Source organism: Natrix helvetica (assembly GCF_964273705.1).
Source record: "Natrix helvetica genome assembly, chromosome: 16".
Classification (NCBI taxonomy): Eukaryota; Metazoa; Chordata; class Lepidosauria; order Squamata; family Natricidae; genus Natrix; species Natrix helvetica.
In genome coordinates this window covers 10236738-10261084 of record NC_138563.1, presented here as the reverse complement: position 1 = coordinate 10261084, position 24347 = coordinate 10236738, and the positions used below count along the sequence as shown (strand labels likewise).

General features: G+C 46.1%; 2 protein-coding genes across 5 annotated transcripts in view; both read left to right on the top strand.

The window, feature by feature from the left end:
* Nucleotides 1-24347, top strand: part of USF1 (upstream transcription factor 1) — a 279354-nt gene that overhangs the window by 68374 nt on the left and 186633 nt on the right. The gene's annotated exons all lie outside the window — the stretch shown is intronic.
* On the top strand, nucleotides 114-4330 carry LOC309400220 (uncharacterized protein). The gene is made up of 2 exons (XM_081968616.1): nucleotides 114-443; nucleotides 580-4330. Exon 2 carries the CDS (start codon nucleotides 707-709, stop codon nucleotides 3113-3115), a length of 2409 nt encoding a protein of 802 aa, XP_081824742.1. The 5' UTR covers nucleotides 114-443; nucleotides 580-706; the 3' UTR covers nucleotides 3116-4330.

The window sequence follows — 24347 nt, the reverse complement described above, 5'->3', positions numbered from 1 at the left end:
GGGGGGGAAGGAGGAGCCGGGTTGGAGGGAGGCGCGCGCAGCGCAGAGGACGCCGGGAAAGCAGCTCCCTCCCAGCGGCGGAGGTGGATGGGCGGGGCTACGGAAGTCGAGAGGTACCGTTTCTGAGGCGAAAAACCAAGCGGTGAAAATGAAATAAAAGAAAGGAACGTGGCGACGAAGGGAAGGCTGGGGCCCAATTATACGGTTGGGGGGGGGGTCACCGCCACATGAGGAGCCGTGTTGAACTGCGTGAGGAAGGTTGAGAACCGCCGTTCTAGCGGATCCCTTTCTCTCCTCTGGGAGGGGACGTCGAGGAGGCGGGGCCTGGAGAGGAAAAGGCGGGGCTTCGCTGGAAGGCGGGGCTGGGAAATCGAGCGCCTTCACTTTCGGGATCAGAGAGCTGGCGGAAGGAGCGGTTCCATTCGGAGAGGGAAAACCCGGAAGTAAGTAGAGGCTGCTGGGATGGAGCGGCACCCTGGGAGGGTCTCCTTCGGGTCCTCGTGAGGGGAGGCCTGGGCCTGGGCCTCTCCTGCGGTGAGGGGGACGCAGCCGTGACCCGCCTCTCTTTCTCCCCTGCAGGAGGACGGAGAAGCCCGGCGGGGGAGGGAAGGAAGGAAGCGCCGCTCCAGAGGAGGAGAGCGAGCCCAGCGGAGCAGCCCCCGTTGACGGCGTGGAAAGGCTGGGAGGCTCCGGAGCTGCAGGAGGGATGAACCCAGGGGGACCCCGGGAAAGGCGGCTGCCTGGAGGGCGATGCGGGGAGGAGGAAACCGACGGAGGCGCTGAGACAGGCCTGGAGGGCGGAGGGTCCTTCGGAAGACCCCGGAATCCCCAAAGGATCCAGGAGGAAGAAGAGAAATATCAGTGCCCGGAATGTGAAAAATTCTTCAGGAGAAATGAGTATCTTCGAAAGCATCTAAAGGTCCATTCAGGAGAAAAACCTCATAAATGCCTGGAGTGTGGAAAGAGCTTCAGTGAGAGGAGCAAACTTTATGCACATCAAAGGATCCACACAGGAGAAAAACCTCACAAATGCCTGGAGTGTGGAAAGAGCTTCAGTCTGAGGAGCAAACTTTATGCACATCAAAGGATACACACAGGAGAAAAACCTCATAAATGCCTGGAGTGTGGAAAGAGCTTCAGTGAGAGGAGCAGCCTTTATGCACATCAAAGGATCCACACAGGAGAAAAACCTCATAAATGCCTGGAGTGTGGAAAGAGCTTCGGTTGGAGAAGCATCCTTTATAAACATCAAAGGATCCACACAGGAGAAAAACCTCATAAATGCCTGGAGTGTGGAAAGAGCTTCAGTCAGAGGAGCACCCTTTATGCACATCAAAGGATCCACACAGGAGAAAAACCTCATAAATGCCTAGAGTGTGGAAAGAGCTTCAGTCAGAGGAGCAACCTTTATAGACATCAAAGGATCCACACAGGAGAAAAACCTCATAAATGCCTGGAGTGTGGAAAGAGCTTCAGTCAGAGGAGCAGCCTTTATAAACATCAAAGGATCCACACAGGAGAAAAACCTCATAAATGCCTGGAGTGTGGAAAGAGCTTCAGTCAGAGGAGCAGCCTTTATGCACATCAAAAGATCCACACAGGAGAAAAACCTCATAAATGTCTGGAGTGTGGAAACAGCTTCAGTCAGAGGAGCAACCTTTATAAACATCAAAGGATCCACACAGGAGAAAAACCTCATAAATGTCTGGAGGGTGGAAACAGCTTCAGTCGGAGGAGCGTCCTTTATGCACATCAAAAGATCCACACAGGAGAAAAACCTCATAAATGCCTGGAGTGTGGAAAGAGCTTCAGTCGGAGGAGCAACCTTGATGCACATCAAAGGATCCACACAGGAGAAAAACCTCATAAATGTCTGGAGTGTGGAAAGAGCTTCAGTCAGAGGAGCAGCCTTTATATACATCAAAGGATCCACACAGGAGAAAAACCTTATAAATGCCTGGAGTGTGGAAAGAGCTTCAGTGAGAGGAGCAGCCTTTATAGACATCAAAGGATCCACACAGGAGAAAAACCTCATAAATGTCTGGAGTGTGGAAAGAGCTTCTGTCGGCGGAGTGACCTTTATGCACATCAAAGGATCCACACAGGAGAAAAACCTCATAAATGTCTGGAGTGTGGAAAGAGCTTCTGTCGGAGGAGCGACCTTTATAAACATCAAAGGATCCACACAGGAGAAAAACCTTATAAATGTCTGGAGTGTGGAAAGAGCTTCAGTCAGGGAAGCAACCTTGATGCACATCAAAGAATCCACAAAGGAGAAAAACCTCATAAATGTCTAGAGTGTGGAAAGAGCTTCAGTGAGAGGAGCAACCTTGATGCACATCAAAGAATCCACAAAGGAGAAAAACCTCATAAATGTCTGGAGTGTGGAAAGAGCTTCAGTCAAAGGAGCAGCCTTTATGCACATCAAAGGATCCACACAGGAGAAAAACCTCATAAATGTCTGGAGTGTGGAAAGGTCTTCTGTCAGAGGAGCGACCTTTATAGACATCAAAGGATCCACACAGGAGAAAAGCCTTATAAATGTCTGGAGTGTGGAAAGAGCTTCAGTGAGAGGAGCAGCCTTTATGCACATCAAAGGATCCACACAGGAGAAAAACCTCATAAATGTCTGGAGTGTGGAAACAGCTTCAGTCAGAGGAGAAACCTTTATAGACATCAAAGGATCCACACAGGAGAAAAACCTTATAAATGTCTGGAGTGTGGAAAGAGCTTCAGTTGGAGGAGCAGCCTTTATAAACATCAAAGGATCCACACAGGAGAAAAACCTCATAAATGTCTGGAGTGTGGAAAGAGCTTCAGTCAGAGCAGAAACCTTTATAGACATCAAAGGATCCACACAGGAGAAAAACCTCATAAATGTCTGGAGTGTGGAAAGAGCTTCAGTCAGAGCAGAAACCTTTATAGACATCAAAGGATCCACACAGGAGAAAAACCTCATAAATGCCTGGAGTGTGGAAAGAGCTTCAGTCAGAGGAGCAGCCTTTATAAACATCAAAGGATCCACACAGGAGAAAAACCTCATAAATGCCTGGAGTGTGGAAAGAGCTTCAGTTGGAGGAGCAGCCTTTATAAACATCAAAAGATCCACACATGAGAAAAACCTCATAAATGTCTGGAGTGTGGAAAGAGCTTCAGTCAGAGCAGAAACCTTTATAGACATCAAAGGATCCACACAGGAGAAAAACCTCATAAATGCCTGGAGTGTGGAAAGAGCTTCAGTCAGAGGAGCAGCCTTTATAAACATCAAAGGATCCACACAGGAGAAAAACCTCATAAATGCCTGGAGTGTGGAAAGAGCTTCAGTTGGAGGAGCAGCCTTTATAAACATCAAAAGATCCACACATGAGAAAAACCTCATAAATGTCTGGAGTGTGGAAAGAGCTTCAGTCAGAGGAGCAAGCTTTATAGACATCACAGGATCCACACAGGCCTCCATCAACACCAAACAATTCACAAGGGCGTGTGAGAAGTCACAGAGTGTATCTTGGGAATTGAATTGAATTATCTATTGAATTTGGCCAATTGTGAATAGACACACTAGGAATTTGTCCCAAGTGCACAAACTTTCTGTGTCCTTATAAAGGAACAGAATAATGATATCCATGATAATTGTAATTCCAATAAGAGGGTTAAGTAGAGAAGACGTTAAGAAAAATAAATCGTTGCCAAATAAGGGAGTTTCCCAGGCTGATTAATAAGGGACTTTTTCAATTGTACATGCTAGATGTTTCAACTGGCTGCAATTGTACCTTTTCACAGCAGACTTAGGTGACTCATGATGCCATTTCTCATGTGAATGTTCTGTTTTTAATGCAATGCTCATTCCAGTGCTTGCGCTTAATATTATGGGATGTTACTCTCCACGTGTCTGATGAAATCTGTTTGCTCCAATACTCTAATAAATTGTTTTTAAGTGGACATCCCACTTGGTGCTTAACTGGAACAAGTGTGCTGTGGCTGAATTTTGGGCTAATTTGGCCTTCATAGATAGATAGATAGAATATTTATTTCTAAGCCGCGCCCTCTCCCGAAGGACACTGTTGTCGGTGTGAAGGAGCTTCTCCCTGTCATTATTTGATACGCTCTATATGGGTTTTCCAAAAGCCCGTACCATGTAAGACCATCTTCAGACATCTGACACTCTTCTCAGTTGGATCCCCTGAATGGTCCCCTTGTCTTCCAGCAGAAACCGCTACAAGGGACTCTCTTAAGGCTAAGGAAGCTTCATATTCTCCTCTCACCTCTTCGACCTCCCACCAGGTGCAGTGATTCCGTGTTTCCCAGTTGTCAGAAAGGTTAAAGTCCCCTATTTCTATGCTTCCTGTTAATCAGCTAAAAGATTAGCAAAAGGTTCTTCTTGTTCCTCTGATTGGATAATCCGGAGTTTACACCTATGGTAACCACATTCCGTTTTCCTTTCATAATCACCCAAGAGCATTTAATGAGGGATTTTTTTTTCAATTCTAAAAAGGGTTAGCGGTTGATGTGCAACTTCACCTCTTCTTCTATTGCGTCTGTTATGAACATTTTAAATGCTTCTGGATTTCATCCCACCAGGTTTCAGTAATGGCAGTAATGTTGTATTTATTGTCATGCACTAATAGAAAATTTACTCAATCATTGATTTCAACAACGTGGATGTGCTTTAAAAAATACACGGGTAATAACTTTTGTCTTAGTAACAATTGCCGTTAAACTTATATACCGCTTTACAGCCTTCTCTAAGCGGTTTACAAGAGTTTGCATATTGGCCTCAACAATCTGTAAGCGCTTTCCGGCCCTGTCCTTTAACTCCTAGAGCAAATCTTTTCAGTAGATCTCTTCAGGAAAGACCGGCTGCAATGCATGGCCTTGGTGAAAAGAGGATTTATGCTGCTGTCCCGTAAGTGGGCACCATTCTGAGAGCACCTGCAATGATTTTTGGCCACTCCAAAATGGCTGCCACTTGGTGGACAGGACTCCGTGGCTTCCACTCCATAGGGAAGCTGAGGGCCAAAGCAGCTGCTCTCTTCGAGCATCCTCCTCTATTGGGATTCGGGAGATCACGTTTGGAAGGACGTATGAGTCACACACACACACCCTTTCCCTGCCAATAATGCCAGTAAGTATTTATTGGTTACCTGAGTTACAGTCCCTCCCCCAAACCTTTTAACACTTGTTATGCTAAATAGCTACATCTCAGGCCACCTGTTGCCTCCCCTAGGTCACAGGTATTTTGTAAAGCTTCTAGTTTCGTGTTCTAGCTATGTGGTTTTGTGGCTTTTCTTGTAAGGGAGCTATTCTTGCATTCAACATCCTGGCTTAGTGGTTTCTGACAGGTAAATTGTTTCCTTCTGTGGAAGCCCAATGATTCAGAACACAATTGCAATTGAGTCCAAGGCTCCAGAATGAGAAGTGAGGATGGCCCAGGTAAGCACCCAGGAAGGTGGACTAAATTATGATTACGCCCAGGTACCACGAAGAGCATTCCACAAAAGGAAAATAAGGCAAGGAGATAAACTACACAGAAGTTCCTGAACTACAAAATGGGGGTGGGGGGAACCAGTATTCTAAAACCACTTTTATCTTCTTCTCTTAATGATTTGGCCCTCCCAAATGTAGGCGCCCCACAATAATAGAAAGGTGTTTTAACATTTGCAAACTGCCAGGAGTCTGGCGATGGGAACCTCCGTCCGTTCCCGTCCATTGCACCCACTTTGGGAATCCCCCATTCACCCCCATCGCCCCCCACCCTCTTTAATTTCGCTAAACTGGGCAAAGGGGAGGGAGCGGCGGGATTTGGCTCTGGTCTTCTCCCTCCGCCCCTGCATTCAGGCAGGGGGATGCCGAGAGGCCCTCCTGGGGCTTCAGCCTTGCCCCCATCTGGGATCCCCCCAGGCAAGGTGGGTTGGGTAGGTCTGGGGGGGCAGCCAGGTGAGCGAAAGCCGAAGGGGCACGGAGGTTTCTGCCCTTTCAATGTCCTCTGTTTGCACTAAAGACCTGAGCTAATCTGATGCTGGAGCCCAGTGAGGCTTAGACCGATGGAGAAAGTTCCCTTCTCAGCTGACACAATAAGAACAAGCCAGCTGGAAGGGACCTTAGAGGTCTTCTAGCCCAACCCTCTGCTCAAGCAGGAGATCTGATCCCAAAGGTGCTTTTTCAGGAGGCAACTGGATTTTCTTTGCTTTCACTTCTCACCCAAGAAATGTCCTCCGTTAATAGAACAGAACAGAAGGGAATTCTTTATTGGCCAAGTGTGATTGGACACACAAGGAGTTTGTCTTTGGTGCATCACCTCTCATGGTGTACCTGAAGAAAAATAAAAGGCATTCATCAAGATACAACACTTAGTGATAGTTGTGAGTTGCTAATAAGCAATCAAAGCATACTAAGAAACAAACAGAATCATTGTCAAGCCGGCCTCCCTCAGCAACCAAGAAAGAAACCACTTAACTCCATTTTGCAGAATTAAGAGTACTTTTACTGGTTATGAAAAGATAGCAGCTAAGCAAAGCAAGGTCTGAGGCAAAAGCGTGCGAAATCATACATATCAATATGTGACCAAACCCCCTCCCCCCGGTAACCCTCATCCCAGTGTCCAATCTGCAAATCCCTTAGGAGTCATGTGAGTTCCATCTTCAAGGAGCCTCATCAGGTTGGTATGCAGGACGGTTGGCCTTGGCCACCCCAATCACTATCTCCAGCATGCGCAGTGGATGGTGAGACCAAAACTCCCTTTACGCAATCTCTCCTGTACTTAAAACTTCCCTTCCCAAATACCAGCCCCCCCGCTCCCCATTTCAATGGCAGCCGAAAGCAATTAACGAAACAGAGGCTGACATCCGGCCCTCCTTCAGGAAAAGAAGTCATTCCTGCAAGAAAATAAAACAATATAAAATAAAACAATAAGAAATGTACATTCCAATTAGGATCAAGGCTTATCAGGGTACTTAGCATAGAACTTCTGTAAGAGTCTAGGAGCTCTAACATGAGATTTATCAACCCACTCAGCCTGGGAGGGGGTGGAAATGCTTCCAGGATACTAGATATTGAATTCGATTGCTAGGCTTCCTGGAGCCCAAGATTTCTTTCAGCTCAAAATGTTGCTCTCCCTCAATAAGAAGAGGGGCAGGGCGTGCAGGAAGGGGCGCACGAAAAGAAGAAGGGTGCTCTGGCTTCAACAGGTTTACATGAAACACAGGATAAATCCGCTTAAGATGCTTTGGTAACTCCAATCGTACAGAAACAGGATTAATGATTTTCACAATAGGGAAAGGACCGACATACTTTGGCCCCAGTTTCTTTGATTTCCAGGTGGTTTGTAGGAACTTGGTGGACAAAAACACTCGATCTCCTACTTTGTACTCCCTTTGCTTCACCCTCTTCTTGTCAGCCTGTTTCTTGTGCGCCCGGTGAGCAGCCTCCAACGCTCTGCAGGTTATGGGCCAAACTTGGAGAAGCTGGTCACTCCACTCGGAGAGGGACAAAATTTGCGGTTTCTCTCGAGGCAGTTCAGGAATCGGTACAAAGTTCTGTCCAAAGACAACTCTAAAAGGGGTCAAGCCAGTACTGCTGTGCACAGAGTTGTTGTATGCCACCTCAGCATGTGGCAACAGTTCAGCCCAGTTATCTTGCTGATAATTAATGAAACACCGGAGGTACTGTTCCAAAACGGAATTAGTCTGTTCACAAGCCCCGTGAGTCTGAGGATGGTGGGCGGAGCTTAGCCCCTGGGCGGAGCCAATTAACTTCAGAAACTCCTTCCAGAAGAGGGAGGTGGACTGGACCTCCCTATCCGAAATTATGCATTCAGGTACTCCATGCAAGCAGTATGCATGTGAAATAAACAACTTAGCTGATGGGGTTTTGGAACAGGGTACAAAATGAACTTGCTTGGAAAACAGGTCGGTGATAACCCAAATCACGGTATTTCTTAGACTCTCTGGCAATTCGACAATGAAGTCCATCAATATCTCCTTCCATGGGGCCTCAGGGCGGGCCACACCTTGGAGAAGGCCCTGGTGGGCGCTTTGCGGCAGCACAAATGGGACAACTGGCTATGTAGGACTCAATGTCTTTTTTCAATGAAGGCCACCAAAGTTGCCTCTTAACCAGATGTAGAGTCTTTACAAAACCAAAGTGGCCTGCCATTCTCGAATCGTGGGCTCGTTGAAGAACAATAGCTTTCAGGCTAGTAGGAACATACAATTTAGCTCCTACCCAAACCAGTCCATCTTTCATGTTTGTTTTGTTTATTTTATTGGATTTATATGCAGCCCTTCTCCCAAAGGACTCAGGGCAGCATACAGCATTAAAAAACCCATATTACAAAACTTAAAAGAAAATTAGAAACAATCCAAGAAAGAAACTGAATTAATATAACGCTAACATTTTAAAAATTAGATAAAATTAACAGGCCAGGCCGGCTGGAAAAGCCAACTTTTTACGGCGCTTCGGAAGGACCGGAGGTCGGGGATTATGCGGAGCTCCGGGGGCAGCTTATTCCAGAGAGAAGGCGCTCCCACAGAGAAGGCTCTCCCCCTGGGGGTCGCTAGCCGACACTGTCTGGCCGACGGCACCCTGAGGAGGCCAACTCTGTGGGATTGCACTGGACGGTGGGAGGCTACTGGTGGCAGTAGGTGGTCTCGCAGGTACCCTGGGCCTAAGCCATGGAGCGCTTTAAAGGTCAGAATTAGTACCTTGAATCGCACCCGGAAAACAACCGGCAACCAGTGCAGGCCGCCTAAAAGGGGTGTAACATGGGAGCACCTAGGTACCCCCATGATAACCCGCACGGCCGCATTCTGGACCAGCTGAAGCCCCCCTGGTTCAACCAGTTGCTTCCATCTCTGGCTATCGGGGGCGAGCAACTGGCCCCCATGGAGCGGGCGCGCAATTTGGGCATCCTCCTGGATGCCCGGCTGTCCATGGATGACCATGTAACAGCCGTGGCAAGGGGGGCGTTCCACCAGGTCCGCCTGGTGCGCCAATTGCGCCCCCTATTGGACCGGGATGCCTTACGCACAGTCACCCATGCGCTGGTGACGTCTAGCCTAGACTACTGCAATGCTCTCTACATGGGGCTTCCCTTGAGATGCACTCGAAGACTACAGTTCTTCCAGAATGCGGCCGCGCGGGTGATTATGGGGAGTACTAGATACTCCCATGTAACACCTCTCCTGCGCGAGCTGCATTTGCTTCCTGTGGTCTATCGGGTGCGTTTCAAGGTTTTGATTACCATCTTCAAAGCGCTCCATGGCACAGGACCTAGCTACCTGCGGGATCGCATCCTGCCCCATGCATCCCTACGACCAATCCGCTCGCACAGAGAGGGACTTCTCCGGGTGCCGTCCACTAAACAGTGTCAGAGGGCGACACCCAGGAGTAGGGCCTTCTCTGTGATGGGCCCAGCCCTTTGGAATGACCTCCCCCTCGACATTAGGATTACCTCCGATCTCCGCTCCTTCCGTTCAAAACTCAAGACCCACCTTTTTCAATTATCCGGCCTGGCTCAACCATAGTTCCATCTTATTCCTCCTGACAGTCTTTTTAAATCCATAATTTTAAACTGGGGTATTTTAATTGCTAATTTTATTATTATTATTTTATGTATTTAATGATTGTTACCTCCTTCGTGTATGTGTATATGTATATATATATGTGCTTTTTTATTGTACGCTGCCCCGAGTCCCTTGTGGAGAGGGAGCGGCTAACAAATCAAATAAATTGAATTGAAATTGAAATTGACAAACAGTAGAGATGGTACCCCCCCTCCCCAATGGAATGGCTTATTGTCTCCCCCGGAATCCCAACCCTTCCCAGCACTCCCAACCCGCGCCCATTAGTTAGCTCTGGCCTGTGCCCTGGCAGACTCCCCCCCCCAAGCCTGTCTGAGCCATCCGAATCAAACCCCCCTCCCCCCTTAAAATTTGATTTAAAAACCCTTGTAAAAAAACGCTAAGAAATCTCTTCTTCGCATGCCACCTCTCGGGATCCCAAGATCCGTCATTAAGGAAGCGCCTTGATAGGCAAGAAGGCCATCCCCGGGAAAGGGGGAGTTCCCGGAGGGAGTAAAGTTCTGTCACAGTATAAGGAGGAGGGGCCAAATGGCCAAATGGCACAGTACGGTGGCCCAGGCAACGGCGGTGATACCGGAGGGGGCCACAATGGACCCTCCCACTTCAACCGCGCCCACGCCAACTACCGAAGCCATCTTCCGCTGACATCAATATCCATGCCAGCTGCCTCAGCCACTCCCCGCTGATCCAATCTATCATGTCCATAAGTAAGGTGGAGGGGGGGAGCAACCGGGGTAACACCACGGCGTGGGGAGCGGCAGCCGCCGATGCTCTCCATTCTCCTTTCACCGCCAACCGCCCCATTTCACTCAAAACATTCTGGCTACAAGGCTCAAGGGTATCCCTGAGGTCCCAGGAAGTTCTCATAGCTGGACCTGGAAGCAACAATGGGATAGGGTACCACCTGCAAGCCCCAAGAAGGACAATCATCTCCCCAAAGCTCTCTTCAAACGTGACAGGATACCATCTTGGGCATGCGCAGGGAAGACTGTTTCATAGTACATTCATTTGAGTGTTCCTTGTACCAGTCATCAGATTCAAGTCCTTCCTTGAGTTTGCATATGAGGTCTGTCATGACCTCCAAATTCGAATTGCTTTGGCTTCTAGTACTCACTGGGGCAACTAGACTTTTCGCTGGGATGACTGGGTGAACTACGCTCAGCTTAGAACTGTTGTATTGGGGAAGTCTAGACAAAGCATCAGCCATGAAGTTCTCCCCCCCCCCCCCCCGGAATGTACTTGAGGGTGAAATTGAACCGGTTGAAATTTTGCGCCCAACGCATTTGTTTAGGAGATAGTTTACGAGGGGTCTTCAACGCTTCCAAATTTTTATGATCAGTCCATACTTCAAAAGGGGTTTTTGCCCCTTCTAGGAAATGTCATCAGGTCATTATAGCCCATCTGACCGCAAAATCTTCCTTTTCCCATATAACCCATCGTCTCTCCGTCTCTGTCAGTTTTTGAGAGGTGTAAGCGCATGGCTGCAATTTCCCATCAGCGTTTGTTTGAAGTAACACTGCCCCCACTGCCACATCACTGGCATCAGCTTAAACGATAAATGGTGCCTCCATATCTCGGTGTTTCAATACGGGTTCAGCTGCAAAAAGCCGCTTTAATTTCTCGAAAGCGGCTTGACATTCCATAGTCCAATTCAAGGCCTTACCCGGTCTGGGCTTGGCCTCCCCTTTTGACTTTAGGAGATTTGTAATGGGCAGAGCAATGCTGGCGAACAAGGGGATAAATTGACGAAAGAAATTTGCAAATCCCAAAAAACTTTGTAACTGTTTGCGGGTGCCAGGAGGTGCCCACTCAGTTACAGCTTGGACTTTCGCTGGGTCCATCTCAATGCCATTGTGGGAGATGCGGTAACCCAAGTAGTCAATTTTTTCTTGATGAAATTCACATTTAGACAATTTGGCATAAAGTTCTGCAGCCTGGAGTTTCTTGAGTACTGATCGTACTAACGTCACGTGTTCCATCACATGTTTCTGTGTAGATAAGGATGTCATCGAGGTAGACCATTATGCCCTTGTACAGGTGTTCATGTAAAACTTCATTTATTAATTGCATGAAAACAGCTGGCGCCCAATGTTCCCTCCAATTTTTTTTCAGTGTGAGAAGAAAAGTATAGTGTTTGAGCGGCACAGTTTCATGCCTGAGCATCACCTGAATTTTTTTCACAGGTGTCATCTAAGACAACAACGAAATCTGTATTATTTGAAACTCAAAGTTATGTTTATTCAAGGTACCCGCTTAATTAAAGTGTTATATAGTATCACTTAACAACGCTCCTGCTTAGCAACCAAAATGTTGGGTCAGAAACTCTGGCATTGAAGCATGTAAGTCTTAAAGCTGTCAAGTTGCAAGATCCTGGCTCCACTAACCCTTTAGAAAAAAAAACCCAGGGGTCTTCAAACCTGACAGCTTGAAGACATGTGGAGTTCAGCTCCCAGAATTCCATCTCCAGTCATGTTTCGGCGACGTCATCTGCGTGGATCTGCTCCATCTTCGGTTTTTTTCACAGGGGGCAGGGCTGCTGCTGAAGATGCCGACGAGTCCCTGCCGCCACCAGAATAGCAGCTGCCTCCTCTTCCTCCTCCTCCTCCAACAGCACCACCACATTTGCTGCCCGGCGCTGCGGCTGAGGTGAAGCCAAAGCTCCCGCTGGCGCCCCGGCCCGTGGCAGCAGCGGCGGCGCGTCCCCCTCCACTCGGAGCACCTGAGCTGGGTACCGCATTACCCCTTCTGCCTTCTCCTCCTCCACCGTGCTTTTGAGAAGCCATGAGGCCTTTTCCTCCCTGCTCCCGCCCCCTCCGCTGCCTTCCTACTGGCTCCCATGGCCTCATGGCTCCTCAAAAGCACAGCAGAGGAGGAGGGGGCAGGGGTAACGTGGAGCCCAGCTCAGATGCTCTGAACGGATTCCCTTCTCTTCTGTTCTATTAATGGAAGACATTTCTTGGGTGAGAAGTGAAAGCAAAGAAAATCCAGTTGCCTCCTGAAAAAGCACCTTTGGGATCAGATCTCCTGCTTGAGCAGAGGGTTGGGCTAGAAGACCTCTAAGGTCCCTTCCAGCTGGCTTGTTCTTATTGTGTCAGCTGAGAAGGGAACTTCCTCCATAGGTCTAAAAACACCTCCAGAGCCTCACTGGGCTCCAGCATCAGATTAGCTCAGGTCTTTAGTACAAAATGAGGAGAACATTAAAAGGACGTAAAACTGCGTGGCCCCTTCAGCTTTCCCTTGCCTGGCTGCCCTCCCAGGCCTCCCGACCCACCTTGCCTCAGGCCTCCCTTCTGCAGAGGACCCTCCCGGACTTCGACTCCCGGCATCCCTTGCTCCCCACCTGCATCAGGCCGCATGTGCACTCGAATCGGAAAAGTTCTTCAGTGGCTTCATGGAATCTGAAAGTGGGGGTCCCCTTTTTCAGCCAAGCCCCGCCTCTCCCTCTTCTATTCACGTCCCCTGTAGCTCTTGGCCTGAGTGCGGAAGTTGGGAAGAAAGCGCTTTCCCCACCAGTTCGCCTCATTTGCATCACGGTCATTTGCATCGGAGCAGCTTCTACGCCATCCCATTGGCAGGCTGCCGCCGCGCCACACCCCCTACTCGACTCTGCAGCGGCTGCCTTCCTGCCTTTCCTCCCCTCGTTAGGGGGGTGGTAAGAGGCCAGGGGGGCGGCAGGGGGTGGTAAGAGGCAAGGGGGGCGGCAAAGGATTGCTGGAGGTGGCCTCCTCTAGCGAGCTATTCAGAACAAGTTTGCTCACTCATCCCACCCATCCAGAAGCTGATTGATCGCTCGCTTCCCCCGCCCATCTGCACTATGCTAGCCCTGCCCACTCACTGATTGGCTGGCTCACCAATCGCCCCGCCCGCCTCTAAGAGCCCTATCTAAACCTAGTTACCTTTTTTTCTGCTTGGCTTTCTATAAATAGGGCTCTTAGAAGTCGGCGGGACGATTGGTGAGCCAGCCAATCAGTGAGAGCAGGGCTAGCATAGTGCGGACAGGCGGGGGGAGCGAGTGATCAAAGGGAGGCCATTTCGCCTCCCTTTGCTCCCACTTTGTCTTGATGAGGTCGCTGCAGCTGCGGGCGCAGACGGACGGAGGTAGCCAGAGTGGTGGGGAAGCCCGGGGGGGGGGGCGAGCGAGCGAGAGAGCTGCCTGATCCTCCATTGCTTGCCCGCTCAGGCCATTCTGGCTACCTCCGTCCGTCTGCGCCCAGAAGTTGCAGCGACCTCATCAAGACAAAGTGGGAGGCGAAGGGGCCTCGGTGCCCTGCCTGATCCTCCTTCGCTCGCTCGCTATTTTGCCTGCATGGGGTGCCTCAGCGGAAGCCCTTTGATGGCGGCCAGACCTCCCCTCCCTGGGGTGACAGCACATCCATGATCATCATCTCAGTAACGCTGCGGCCGCTCGGCCTGCAAAGAGAGGGAGGGAGTAAGGGTGAAGGGTGAGGGAGAGCAGCAGGGGCTCTCTGCAGGGGCTCTGCATTCCCCTCTCCACCGGAGCCTTCCCAGAGGGGGTGGGGCTGGGGAATGTGGGACGGGGAGGCGCTGCCTGGGGTGGGACTAGATGACCTCTGGGGGTCCCAACCGGCCCTTCTGACTCTGGAGACCAGAAGCAAGCAAGCAAACACACACACACACACACACACACACACACACACACACAGCAAAAGTGTCTGGTTTTGAATATCCTCCCTAGTGCTTGGGGAAAAAATAAGAGGAACATTTGGATATACATTTTGAATTAACTTGGAAAGAAAATTGCTAAAATCACTTTTAGTTGTGTTCTGCATTAAGAATTCATGCAGTAGCATTTCTTGTTGAATTAGCAGAGTAATATTTACAACAGCCAGCTAAGATAGTTTTATCTGTCGTATAATTTGCGTGGGTAGAGGACTTAGGCATAAGTGCAATGTTTGCCTGTGATTATATAATAAATGTAAAGCTTATACATTTGAATTAGATGTTATTCAATTGATGTTTAACCTATACTTGATATACTTGTACTCAATACATAAAGTGTTAATTATGTCAATAGAACAGATAGGAAACTGCATTAGTGATATTTATGTCAATGCGTTGATTTGTACTAAAAATGTTTAGTTTAAAGAAGTTATAAGGAATCACAAATATGAGTGTGGAAAATGTAATGTAGTTGTGGATGACCCTTTGCATGAGTTGTATTGGGAAAAATTTATTATTATTATTATTATTATTATTATTATTATTATTATTATTATTATTATTATTATTATTATTATTTTGACACCAAAAGTCAAAAACCAGAAAAGCAGGCCACAGTTGAATTCTGGAAAGAATTGTGGGAAAATGCAAAGGACTACAATAAGGAAACATGACTTTGAGAAAAGCATTGGCAACAAACAAATGCAAGTATTAGAAATAACAACTGAGATGGTCAAAAATCGAGTAAAAAAAGTAAAGAATTGGACATCACCTGGAAAGGACCAATTACATGGTTTCTGGCTCAAATATCTGACCAGTTTACATGCAATATTGGCCAGGCAACTGAATGAGATTTTACAAAATGGCCAAATTGATGAATGGTTGACAACTGGAAAAAACATACTTGATTCAGAAAGTTGCAACTAAAGGAACAATACCTGAAAACTACAGACCAATAACATGCTTGCCAACAACTTTCAAATTACTCACAGGCATTATTGCAGATAACATTATGGATTATTTGGAAACAAACAACATCTTGCCAGTAGAGCAGAAAGGCAACAAAAGAAGGAGTAGGGGCACAAAAGATCAGCTCCTAATTGATAAAATGATATTAGAAAATTGTAAGAACAGAAAAACGAACTTGAATATGGTCTGGATTGATTACAAAAAGGCATTCGACTCATTGCCACATAGTTGGATCATAAAATGCTTAGAAACAACTGGCATTAGCAAAAATATTACATCCTTCACTGAAAAGGCGATGAAACAATGGAGAACTGAGTTGGCAGTAGGGAATGAGAACTATGGAATGGTCAATATCAAGCGAGGAATTTTCCAGGGTGATTCACTTTCACCTCTTCTCTTCATCATCGCGATGATCCCACTATCAGTAATCTTAAAAAAAATGAAATTAGGCTACCAAACAGCCAAAGAAGCCGAAAAAATTTCGCATTTATTATATATGGATGATTTGAAACTCTATGGAAAGTCAGAAATAGAAACCCAATCATTGACAAACACAGTCCGAGTATTCAGCACCGATATTTCAATGGAGTTTGGCATGGAAAAATGTGCCACTGTATCCATAAAAAGGGGCAAAATCACTGCGTGTGAGGGAATTGAAATGCCCAATGGCCAACTAATTAAATGCAACGAATATGAAGCCTACAAATACTTAGGCATTTTGCAGTTGGATAACATCAAACATGGAGAAGTAAAAACTATTGTCAGGGGAGAGTACACCAACAGAGTTAGGAAAATTTTGAAATCTAAATTGAATGGTGGAAATACAATCAAGGCCATAAACACCTGGGCAATACCAGTTATAAGATACATAGCTGGTATAGTTAACTGGACACAAGCTGATTTGGACATTTTGGACCGAAAAACCAGGAAACTAATGACAATGCACTACAGTTTACATCCACGTGGTGATATTGATAGACTATACCTACCCCGAAAATCAGGTGGCAGAGGATTATTACAAGTGAAGCAAATAGTTGAAGAAGAAAAACATGCACTGGCTGATTATTTAAAAGAAAGTCAAGAACATCTATTAATCGAAGTAAAGAACAAAAATCTATTGAAGGCCCAACAGACGAAACAAGAATACAAAAAAGATGTGATAAAATCAAGAATGGAGAGTTGGCAGAACAAAGCATTGCATGGCCAATTTCTGGAAAACATAAAAGATAAAGTGGACAGTGAAAAACTTGGTTATGGTTAACAGCAGGTACATTAAAGAAAGAAACAGAGTCACTAATCCTGGCTGTGCAAGAACAAGCTATCCGCACAAATGCCACTAAGGCCAAAATCGAAAAATCCTCTGATGATGCCAAATGTAGACTTTGCAAAGAGGCTGATAAAACTGTTGACCACATACTCAGCTGCTGTAAAAAAATCACGCAGACTGACTATAAAATGCGGCACAATTCAGTGGCACAAATGATCCACTGGAATTTGTGCAAAAATTATAATATTAAAACAGCAACAAACTGGTGGGAACATAAGCCTGAAAAAGTCGTTGAGGGTCAGATGGTCAAGATCTTGTGGGATTTTCGCATACAAACGGATAAAATACTGGCGCATAATACACCAGACATCACACTGGTTGAGAAAAATAAGGTCACAATCATAGACATCGCAATACCAGGTGATAGCAGGGTCGCCGAGAAGGAATATGAAAAAATCGCGAAATACTAGGACTTAAAAATCGAAATCCAACGATTATGGCACAGACCAGCAGTGGTAATTCCAGTGGTAATCGGCACACTGGGTGCTATTCCAAAAGCACTGGAATTACATTTAAAACAGTTAAAACTTGACAAAATCACCATCAGTCAAATGCAAAAAGCTGCACTGCTTGGATCTGCACACATATTACGAAAATACGTTACGACGTCCTAGGCCCCTGGGTGGGGCCCGACTAGTAATCAATGCCAAATCCGGCGAAACAACTGGCCGCTGTGATACAATTCTGTTGATGCAATAATAATAATAATAATAATAATAATAATAATAATAATAATAATAATAATAATAATAATAATAATAATAATAATAATAATAATAATAATAATAATAAATGATTCCCCAAAGAGGTAAAAGGCTACCTTTTGCTAGAGTTATTCTTTGCTTCCAAACTGTTGAGGAGGGGGATTGGATTCCATTGTCTATGTTTCCCTTTCCATCCCCATGGTTCTTTAGTGAAAATTATAACCCAAGAACATATAGATCTGTTAAAATGTTCCCATTCTCACTTTCCATATTGGGAATCCCTAGGTACCATGCAATAATCTCATCAAATAATTCAAGCAAATGTTGGTGACATTGAGCTGAAGCCAAAGTTCAAGAAATTGTAAGAGTTTTAGTTACAGAAAGAAATTTCTGATCGCTATCCTGCACTATGGACAGTGGTTAAGAAGCTCCTTGTTGCATTTCCAACATAATATTTGGTGGAACATGGCTTCAGTGTGGTCTCCAAGCAAAGAAAATGACTCCAGATTACTGAATGTGGTGATTTAAGACTCCTGCTAAGTGATTTAAAACCAGACATTGGGAAACTGGTATCACTTCATCAAGCCCATCCATCACATTAAGAATTTACTGAACAGTGAAGTAGTTACTAAATTTTGCTAAGTTTACTAAGTTACTAGTTACTAAGGTTCTTGATAAATGACTATCAGACTTTGAAAACCTGGTATCACTGGATCATGTTCAACAATTTTGTTGAATTAACTAACCACAAAGGTTTTTAAATTGGATTTTGAATAAATGTGCAATTAATTGTTACAGTTTTGAATTTTACTGGATAGTAAATCTTTATTCCTTCATGCAAACCACCCAGTCATGTGACTCCCCCAGCCACGCCCATCAAGCCACGCCCACAGAACCAGTCGTAAAAAAATTTGAATTCCACCACTGGGTGGGGGGCACTGAGGATCAGTTTGTAGCACCAAGGGGGCGGTGGACTGAAAAAGTTTTGGGAACCACTGTCTTAGAGCATGAGAATAAATACAACATTACTGCCATTACTGAAACCTGGTGGGATGAAACCCAGAAGCATTTAAAATTTTCAAAACAGACGTAATAGAAAAACAGGTGAAGTTGCACATCAACCGCTAACCCTTTTTAGAATTGAAAAAAAAATCCCTCATTAAATGCACTTGGGTGATTATAAAAGGAAAACGGAATGTGGTTACCATAGGTGTAAACTCCGGATTATCCAGTCAGAGGAACTAGAAGAACCTTTTGCTAATCTTTTGTCTTGGAGGGATTGAGCCTGATACTACACACACACAGACACATATTTGTGTTGTATTTGTGCTGATAAATAAATAAAGGGAGACTAGTATAGATCTATTTGTGTGTGTGTGTTGTTTCTGCTCTATGTCTTATGTTATTTTCTGTTGTTTTGATTATGAATGGTCTGTACACCGCCCCGAGTCCCTACGGGGAGAGGGGGCGGTCTAAAAATTAAATAAACTATAAACTATAAACTAAACTATTTCAAGCTATTTAGCTCTCATCAGCTAGCCATACCCTTACTGGGAATCGAACCAGGGCTGTATTGCATATTAGGCCACTAAGCCATAGGCTCTCTTCCTTATCAGCTAGGCCAGGGAAATAGGTATGTATTTGTGTTACAACCCCTGGTATGCATGTGTGTGTGTGTGTGTGTGTGTGTGTGTGTGTGTGTGTTGTATTTGTACTGATAAATAAATAAATAAAGGGAGACTTTATCAGTACAAATACAACACAAATATAAAAAGGCAACACAAAATACAACACAAATATAAAAAGGCAACATTAAAAATAAAAATATGGTTTTCTGCCTGGTCTTCTGTGATGAGCCGAGGGACAGAAAGAGGGAGTAGTGACCTTCCTCCCATATTTAGGCATACCAGGGGTTGTAACACACATACATACGTATGTATGTATGTATGTATGTATGTATGTATGTATGTATGTATGTATGTGTGTTACAACCCCTGGTATACCTATATATATATTCACGGGCGTAGGTATGCTTGAGATTGTCTTAGCAACATTTCAGCGAGGTCCGCACCTCGACACTTGACCGGAAGAAGATGGGTGGAGATGCCAGCGTGGAAGAAGAAGATTGGGCCATGTGATTGATTATGGATGTGGGGATAGATCATGAAGTTTCAACTGAGTGGAATTCCGGGATGTAAATCAGAGTTGGAATTCCATAGATGTGACAACATACCTGTATTATTAAATTGGAACTTTAAGGATGATTCTGCCTTGGACTTTGATTTATTCATGCATGGTATTTGGAATGCTGACACCGTTGTTCTTTTGTGTTGTAACAACCTAGGTGGGGGGTGGGGCTCGTTTGTTGACTAGGGCTGGTTTCCAGATGTCTGGTAGGCGGGAGGTATTGTCACATTCCTTCCTCCCTCCCTTCCTCCTTCCCTCCCTCCCTCCTTTATTCATTCTTTCTTTCTCTCTCTCTTTTCTTCCTTCCCTTAGAGAGGGCCATCCTAGTGACCTTAGGCCAACCATTCTTTCTCAGCCCTAGAAAGGAGGAAATGGCAATCCACTTCTGGAAATCTTGCCTGGACATGTTCAGACAGTCTTCGAGAACTGGACCTCACTGAACGGAAGGAAAAAGATGAAGAAGATGGAAGGGACCCTCCTCAGCGCATCACGTCCTGGCTCAGACCCCAGTGAGGCTGGGCAGAGGCCCCCTCGACCCCCAAGAGACCAACGACCCCCATTGCGTGATCCGAAGTCAGTGACTGAAGTGGGACCATTTCACCGGGCGATTGCTGAATGAGCTAAACCCACTTGATGCTGCCCCATATCGTCTGACAAGCGTAGATTCCTCACAACCAATGAATAGGAAACCAACTAATCCAGGCATGCTGGCTGGGAATTCTGGGAGTTGAGGTGCCCGCATCTCAAAGTCACCAAGTTGGAGATTTGAGGCTCCCTAACTCCAGATGTCTGCAGGGAGCTGACTTTCCCCAATGGAATAGTCAAAATAGATAAGTAAGGAACCGATCAGGGGCATCCAGGAGACCCTCTGAATATACGGCAACCCACGAGGGCTTCTCTGCCACCCTAACCCGACTCCTGGCACTGCACCCTGTTTCCCAATGACCTAACCGGTGCACAGAAGAAGTCTACCTGGATTCGTCTCGATTGGATTCATAATTTATTCCTAATAAATGTTCCATGACAAATCATGATACTCAGTTTCTCCTGTGCCCCCTTCATTCCGGCTGCCATCCACCCACTGGGCACACCTCGAAGTTTCCCGGTGCCCCCTTCTTTGTTTGAGCATGGAGGCTGCGGCTTTGTCTTCCCCTGACTTGGCTACTTAGGTTGTGCGAACCCAACTGTTGGGGGGCATTGAGCGTGGATTAGTGGTGGGATTAAAAAACTTTTACTGCCGGTTCTCTGGGCATGGCTTGATGGGCTTGGTTGGTGGCCATGGCTTTGTGGGTGTAGCTTTGTGGGCTTGGTTTGGTGGCCGTGGATTTGTGAGGATGGCTTGGTGGGCGTGGCAGGGGAAGATTACTGCAAAATCCCCATTCCCTCCAGATCAGCTGGGACTGGGGAGGCAGAGAATAGATGGGGACGTGGCCAGCCAGAGGTGGTATTTGCCTGTTCTCCGAACTAAAAATTTCCACTTCCGGTTCTCTAGAACTGGTCAGAACCTGCTGAATGCCACCTCTGGCGTGGATTCTTTGTCATCTCACAGAATCCTAGTCACCTTAGGCCATTGTCTCTCAAGCTGGGCCACTTGAAGATGGGAGGACTTCAACTCCCAGAATTCCCCAGTCAGCATGCCTTCAAATGGGTGGGGGAATTCTGGGAGTTGAAGTCCTCCCTTCTTCGTGGCCAAGCTTACGAAACACTCCGTTAGGACACAACAAGCTGGAATATTGTGACATTAGCCACAACTCCACAAAGGGCACTGGCTACCAGGCTGAGCTACCGGCAACCTTCCACTCCAGTTCCATCCAGGTGCCTCTACCTGTTGAGCTGCTGCCAAACTCCAGGAAGTGGCAGAAAGATTTAAACTCCCAGGGTTCCCTCTGAACGTTTTGAGAAATGCCAGAATAAAGGAATTCAGGAACTTCATGATGCTTCCCTTCCCTTTTCCGTTCCCTGTTTGTGCCCATCTCCTGCGTTGGCCGGATTTCTTCGGAGCATCGGACGTTTCCTCCAAAAAGGAAGACAATCTTCCTGTCACCACAAACCTCCTGGATTTATTTTATTTTTATTTGTCGAATGTATTAGCCACCCATCTTACCCCAGGGTAACTCTGGCTATTTTTAGCCTGGGGGGCAGAGAAAGGAGAACTCAGGTGCCCGAAGCTGCACAGAAGAAGTCTACCTGGACTCATATCGATTGGATTCATAATTTATTATGATTGGTTGTGTGGTTCCAACCGAAGATGGCAGGTGAGATCTTGCCGAAATGTTGCAAAGACAATCTCAATCTTACACGGGAAAAGACCCGAATACAACAAAACCAGCATACCTACACCCGTGAAAATCTACGAAAACATTTGTATTTGGGCATACCAGAGGTTGTAACACAAATACATACCTATTTCCCTGGCTCAGCTGATAAAAGGAGGAGAGCCTGTGGCTTAGTGGCTAAGTATATAGATATATGGATATATGGATATATGGATATATGGATACGCACGGTCACTCATGCGCTGGTGACGTCTCATCTGGACTACTGCAATGCTCTCTACATGGGGCTTCCCCTGGGATGCACCAGGAGACTACAGCTAGTCCAGAATGCGGCCGCGCGGGACATCATGGGGAGTACTAGGTACTCCCACGTAACACCTCTCCTGCGCAAGCTGCACTGGCTGCCTGTGGTTTTCCGGGTGCGTTTCAAGGTGTTGATCACCATCTTTAAAGTGCTCCATGGCACACGACCTAGTTACCTGCGGGATCGCATCCTACCGCATACATCCCTGCGACCAATTCGCTCTCACAGGGAGGGACTCCTCCGGGTGCCGTCCACCAGGCAATGCCAATGGGCGGCGCCTAGGAGTAGAGCCTTCTCTGTGATGGGCCCAACCCTCTGGAATGACCTCCCCCCCGACATCAGAACTACCACCGACTTCCGCTCCTTCCGACAAAAACTAAAGACTCACCTGTTTCGATTAGCCGGCTTGGCCCACTCATAGTTTTATTTTACCTCCTGGCAGATATTTTTAATTGGAATTTCTGGGGAACTATTTTAAATTTAATTCTTTGGGGTATTTTTAGTTTCTTAAATATTGTATTTTAAATGCTTTACTCGAATGTACAGTCTTTATAACCTCCTGCATGTAAGCATTTAATTATTTAAGTATTTAAATATTTAAGTATTTGTTTATTTATGTATTTTTTATGTATTCCATCGACTGTACACCGCCCCGAGTCCCTTTTGGGAGAGGGGGCGGTCTAGAAATGTGAATAAAAGTAAAAAGTAAAGTAAAGAAAGAGCTGGGCTGGGTCTCCCCTGACAGTTACAGCCCCTCCTGCCCCCTCCCCTCCCTCTGTTGTGACATCAGAGATGACCCCCCCCTCCAGGTCACTAAGCAACTGCCACTGGGTGGGCAGCCAGGCCCTTTGCAGGCAGGTTGCCAGGAGATGCCAGCTGGGCTCAGGGGCTCAGACAGTTGGGACAGGTTGGCACACACTGTCTCTCTAAATGGCAGCCAATTTCATTTAGCGGTCAAGGTAGCGAGGTAGAAACCCCGAGACGGGGAGTTCTAGTCCTGTAATAAGCAGGAGAGTCAGGTGGGCGCCTGGGCCAAATGCCAGGAGGGGGTGAGTCCTTTTCCAGCAACAGGCATGCTGAGTTTGACTCCTATGTGACACGTGAGAGGTGATGGTGGGACGCTGGGTTAATAACCGGGACACGGTGATTTCTCTTCCTGCAACAGGCGTGGTGAGTTCTAGTCCAGGAAAAACACGAAACAGATGGTTGACTTAAGAGAAACCAATACAAACACTGGAGGTATTTGCAGATCTTAACTTTATACAGGATTGGTCACTTGATTATCTTCAACAAAACAAGCAGGAGATGGTGAGTATTTGGACCACTTTAAAGGGGAAAAAAGGTACCTTAATTGTTTTGGACAAAGGAGATGGTGAGAATTTGGACCACTTTAAAGAAAAAATGGTACCATAATTGTTTTGGACAAAGGAGATGGTGAGTATTTGGAGCACTTTAAAGGGGAAAAAAAGGTACCATAATTGTTTTGGACAAAGGAGATGGTGAGTATTTGGACCACTTTAAAGGATAAAAAAGGTACCATAATTGTTTTGGACAAAGGAGATGGTGAGTATTTGGACCACTTTAAAGAAAAAAAGGTACCATAATTCTTTTGGACAAAGGAGATGGTGAGTATTTGGACCACTTTAAAGGGGAAAAAATGTACCATAATTGTTTTGGACAAAGGAGATGGTGAGTATTTGGACCACTTTAAAGAAAAAAAGGTACCATAATTGTTTTGGACAAAAGGAGATGGTGAGTATTTGGACCACTTTAAAGGGGAAAAAATGTACCATAATTGTTTTGGACAAAGGAGATGGTGAGTATTTGGACCACTTTAAAGGGGAAAAAAGGTACCATAATTGTTTTGGAAAAAGGAGATGGTGAGTATTTGGACCACTGTAAAGGGGAAAAAAATGTACCATAATTGTTTTGGAAAAAGGAGATGGTGAGTATTTGGACTACTTTAAAGGGGGAAAAAATGTACCATAATTGTTTTGGACAAAGGAGATGGTGAGTATTTGGACCACTGTAAAGGGGAAAAAAAGGTACCATAATTGTTTTGGACAAAGGAGATGGTGAGTATTTGGACCACTGTAAAGGGGAAAAAAAGGTACCATAATTGTTTTGGACAAAGGAGATGGTGAGTATTTGGACCACTGTAAAGGGGAAAAAAAGGTACCATAATTGTTTTGGAAAAAGGAGATGGTGAGTATTTGGACCACTGTAAAGGGGAAAAAAGATACCATAATTGTTTTGGAAAAAGGAGATGGTGAGTATTTGGACCACTTTAAAGGGGAAAAAAATGTACCATAAATGTTTTGG

What these genes read in the sequence shown, in the direction of transcription:
- LOC309400220 (XM_081968616.1), top strand. Translation starts at nt 707, where the DNA reads ATGAACCCAGGGGGACCCCGGGAAAGGCGGCTGCCTGGAGGGCGATGC.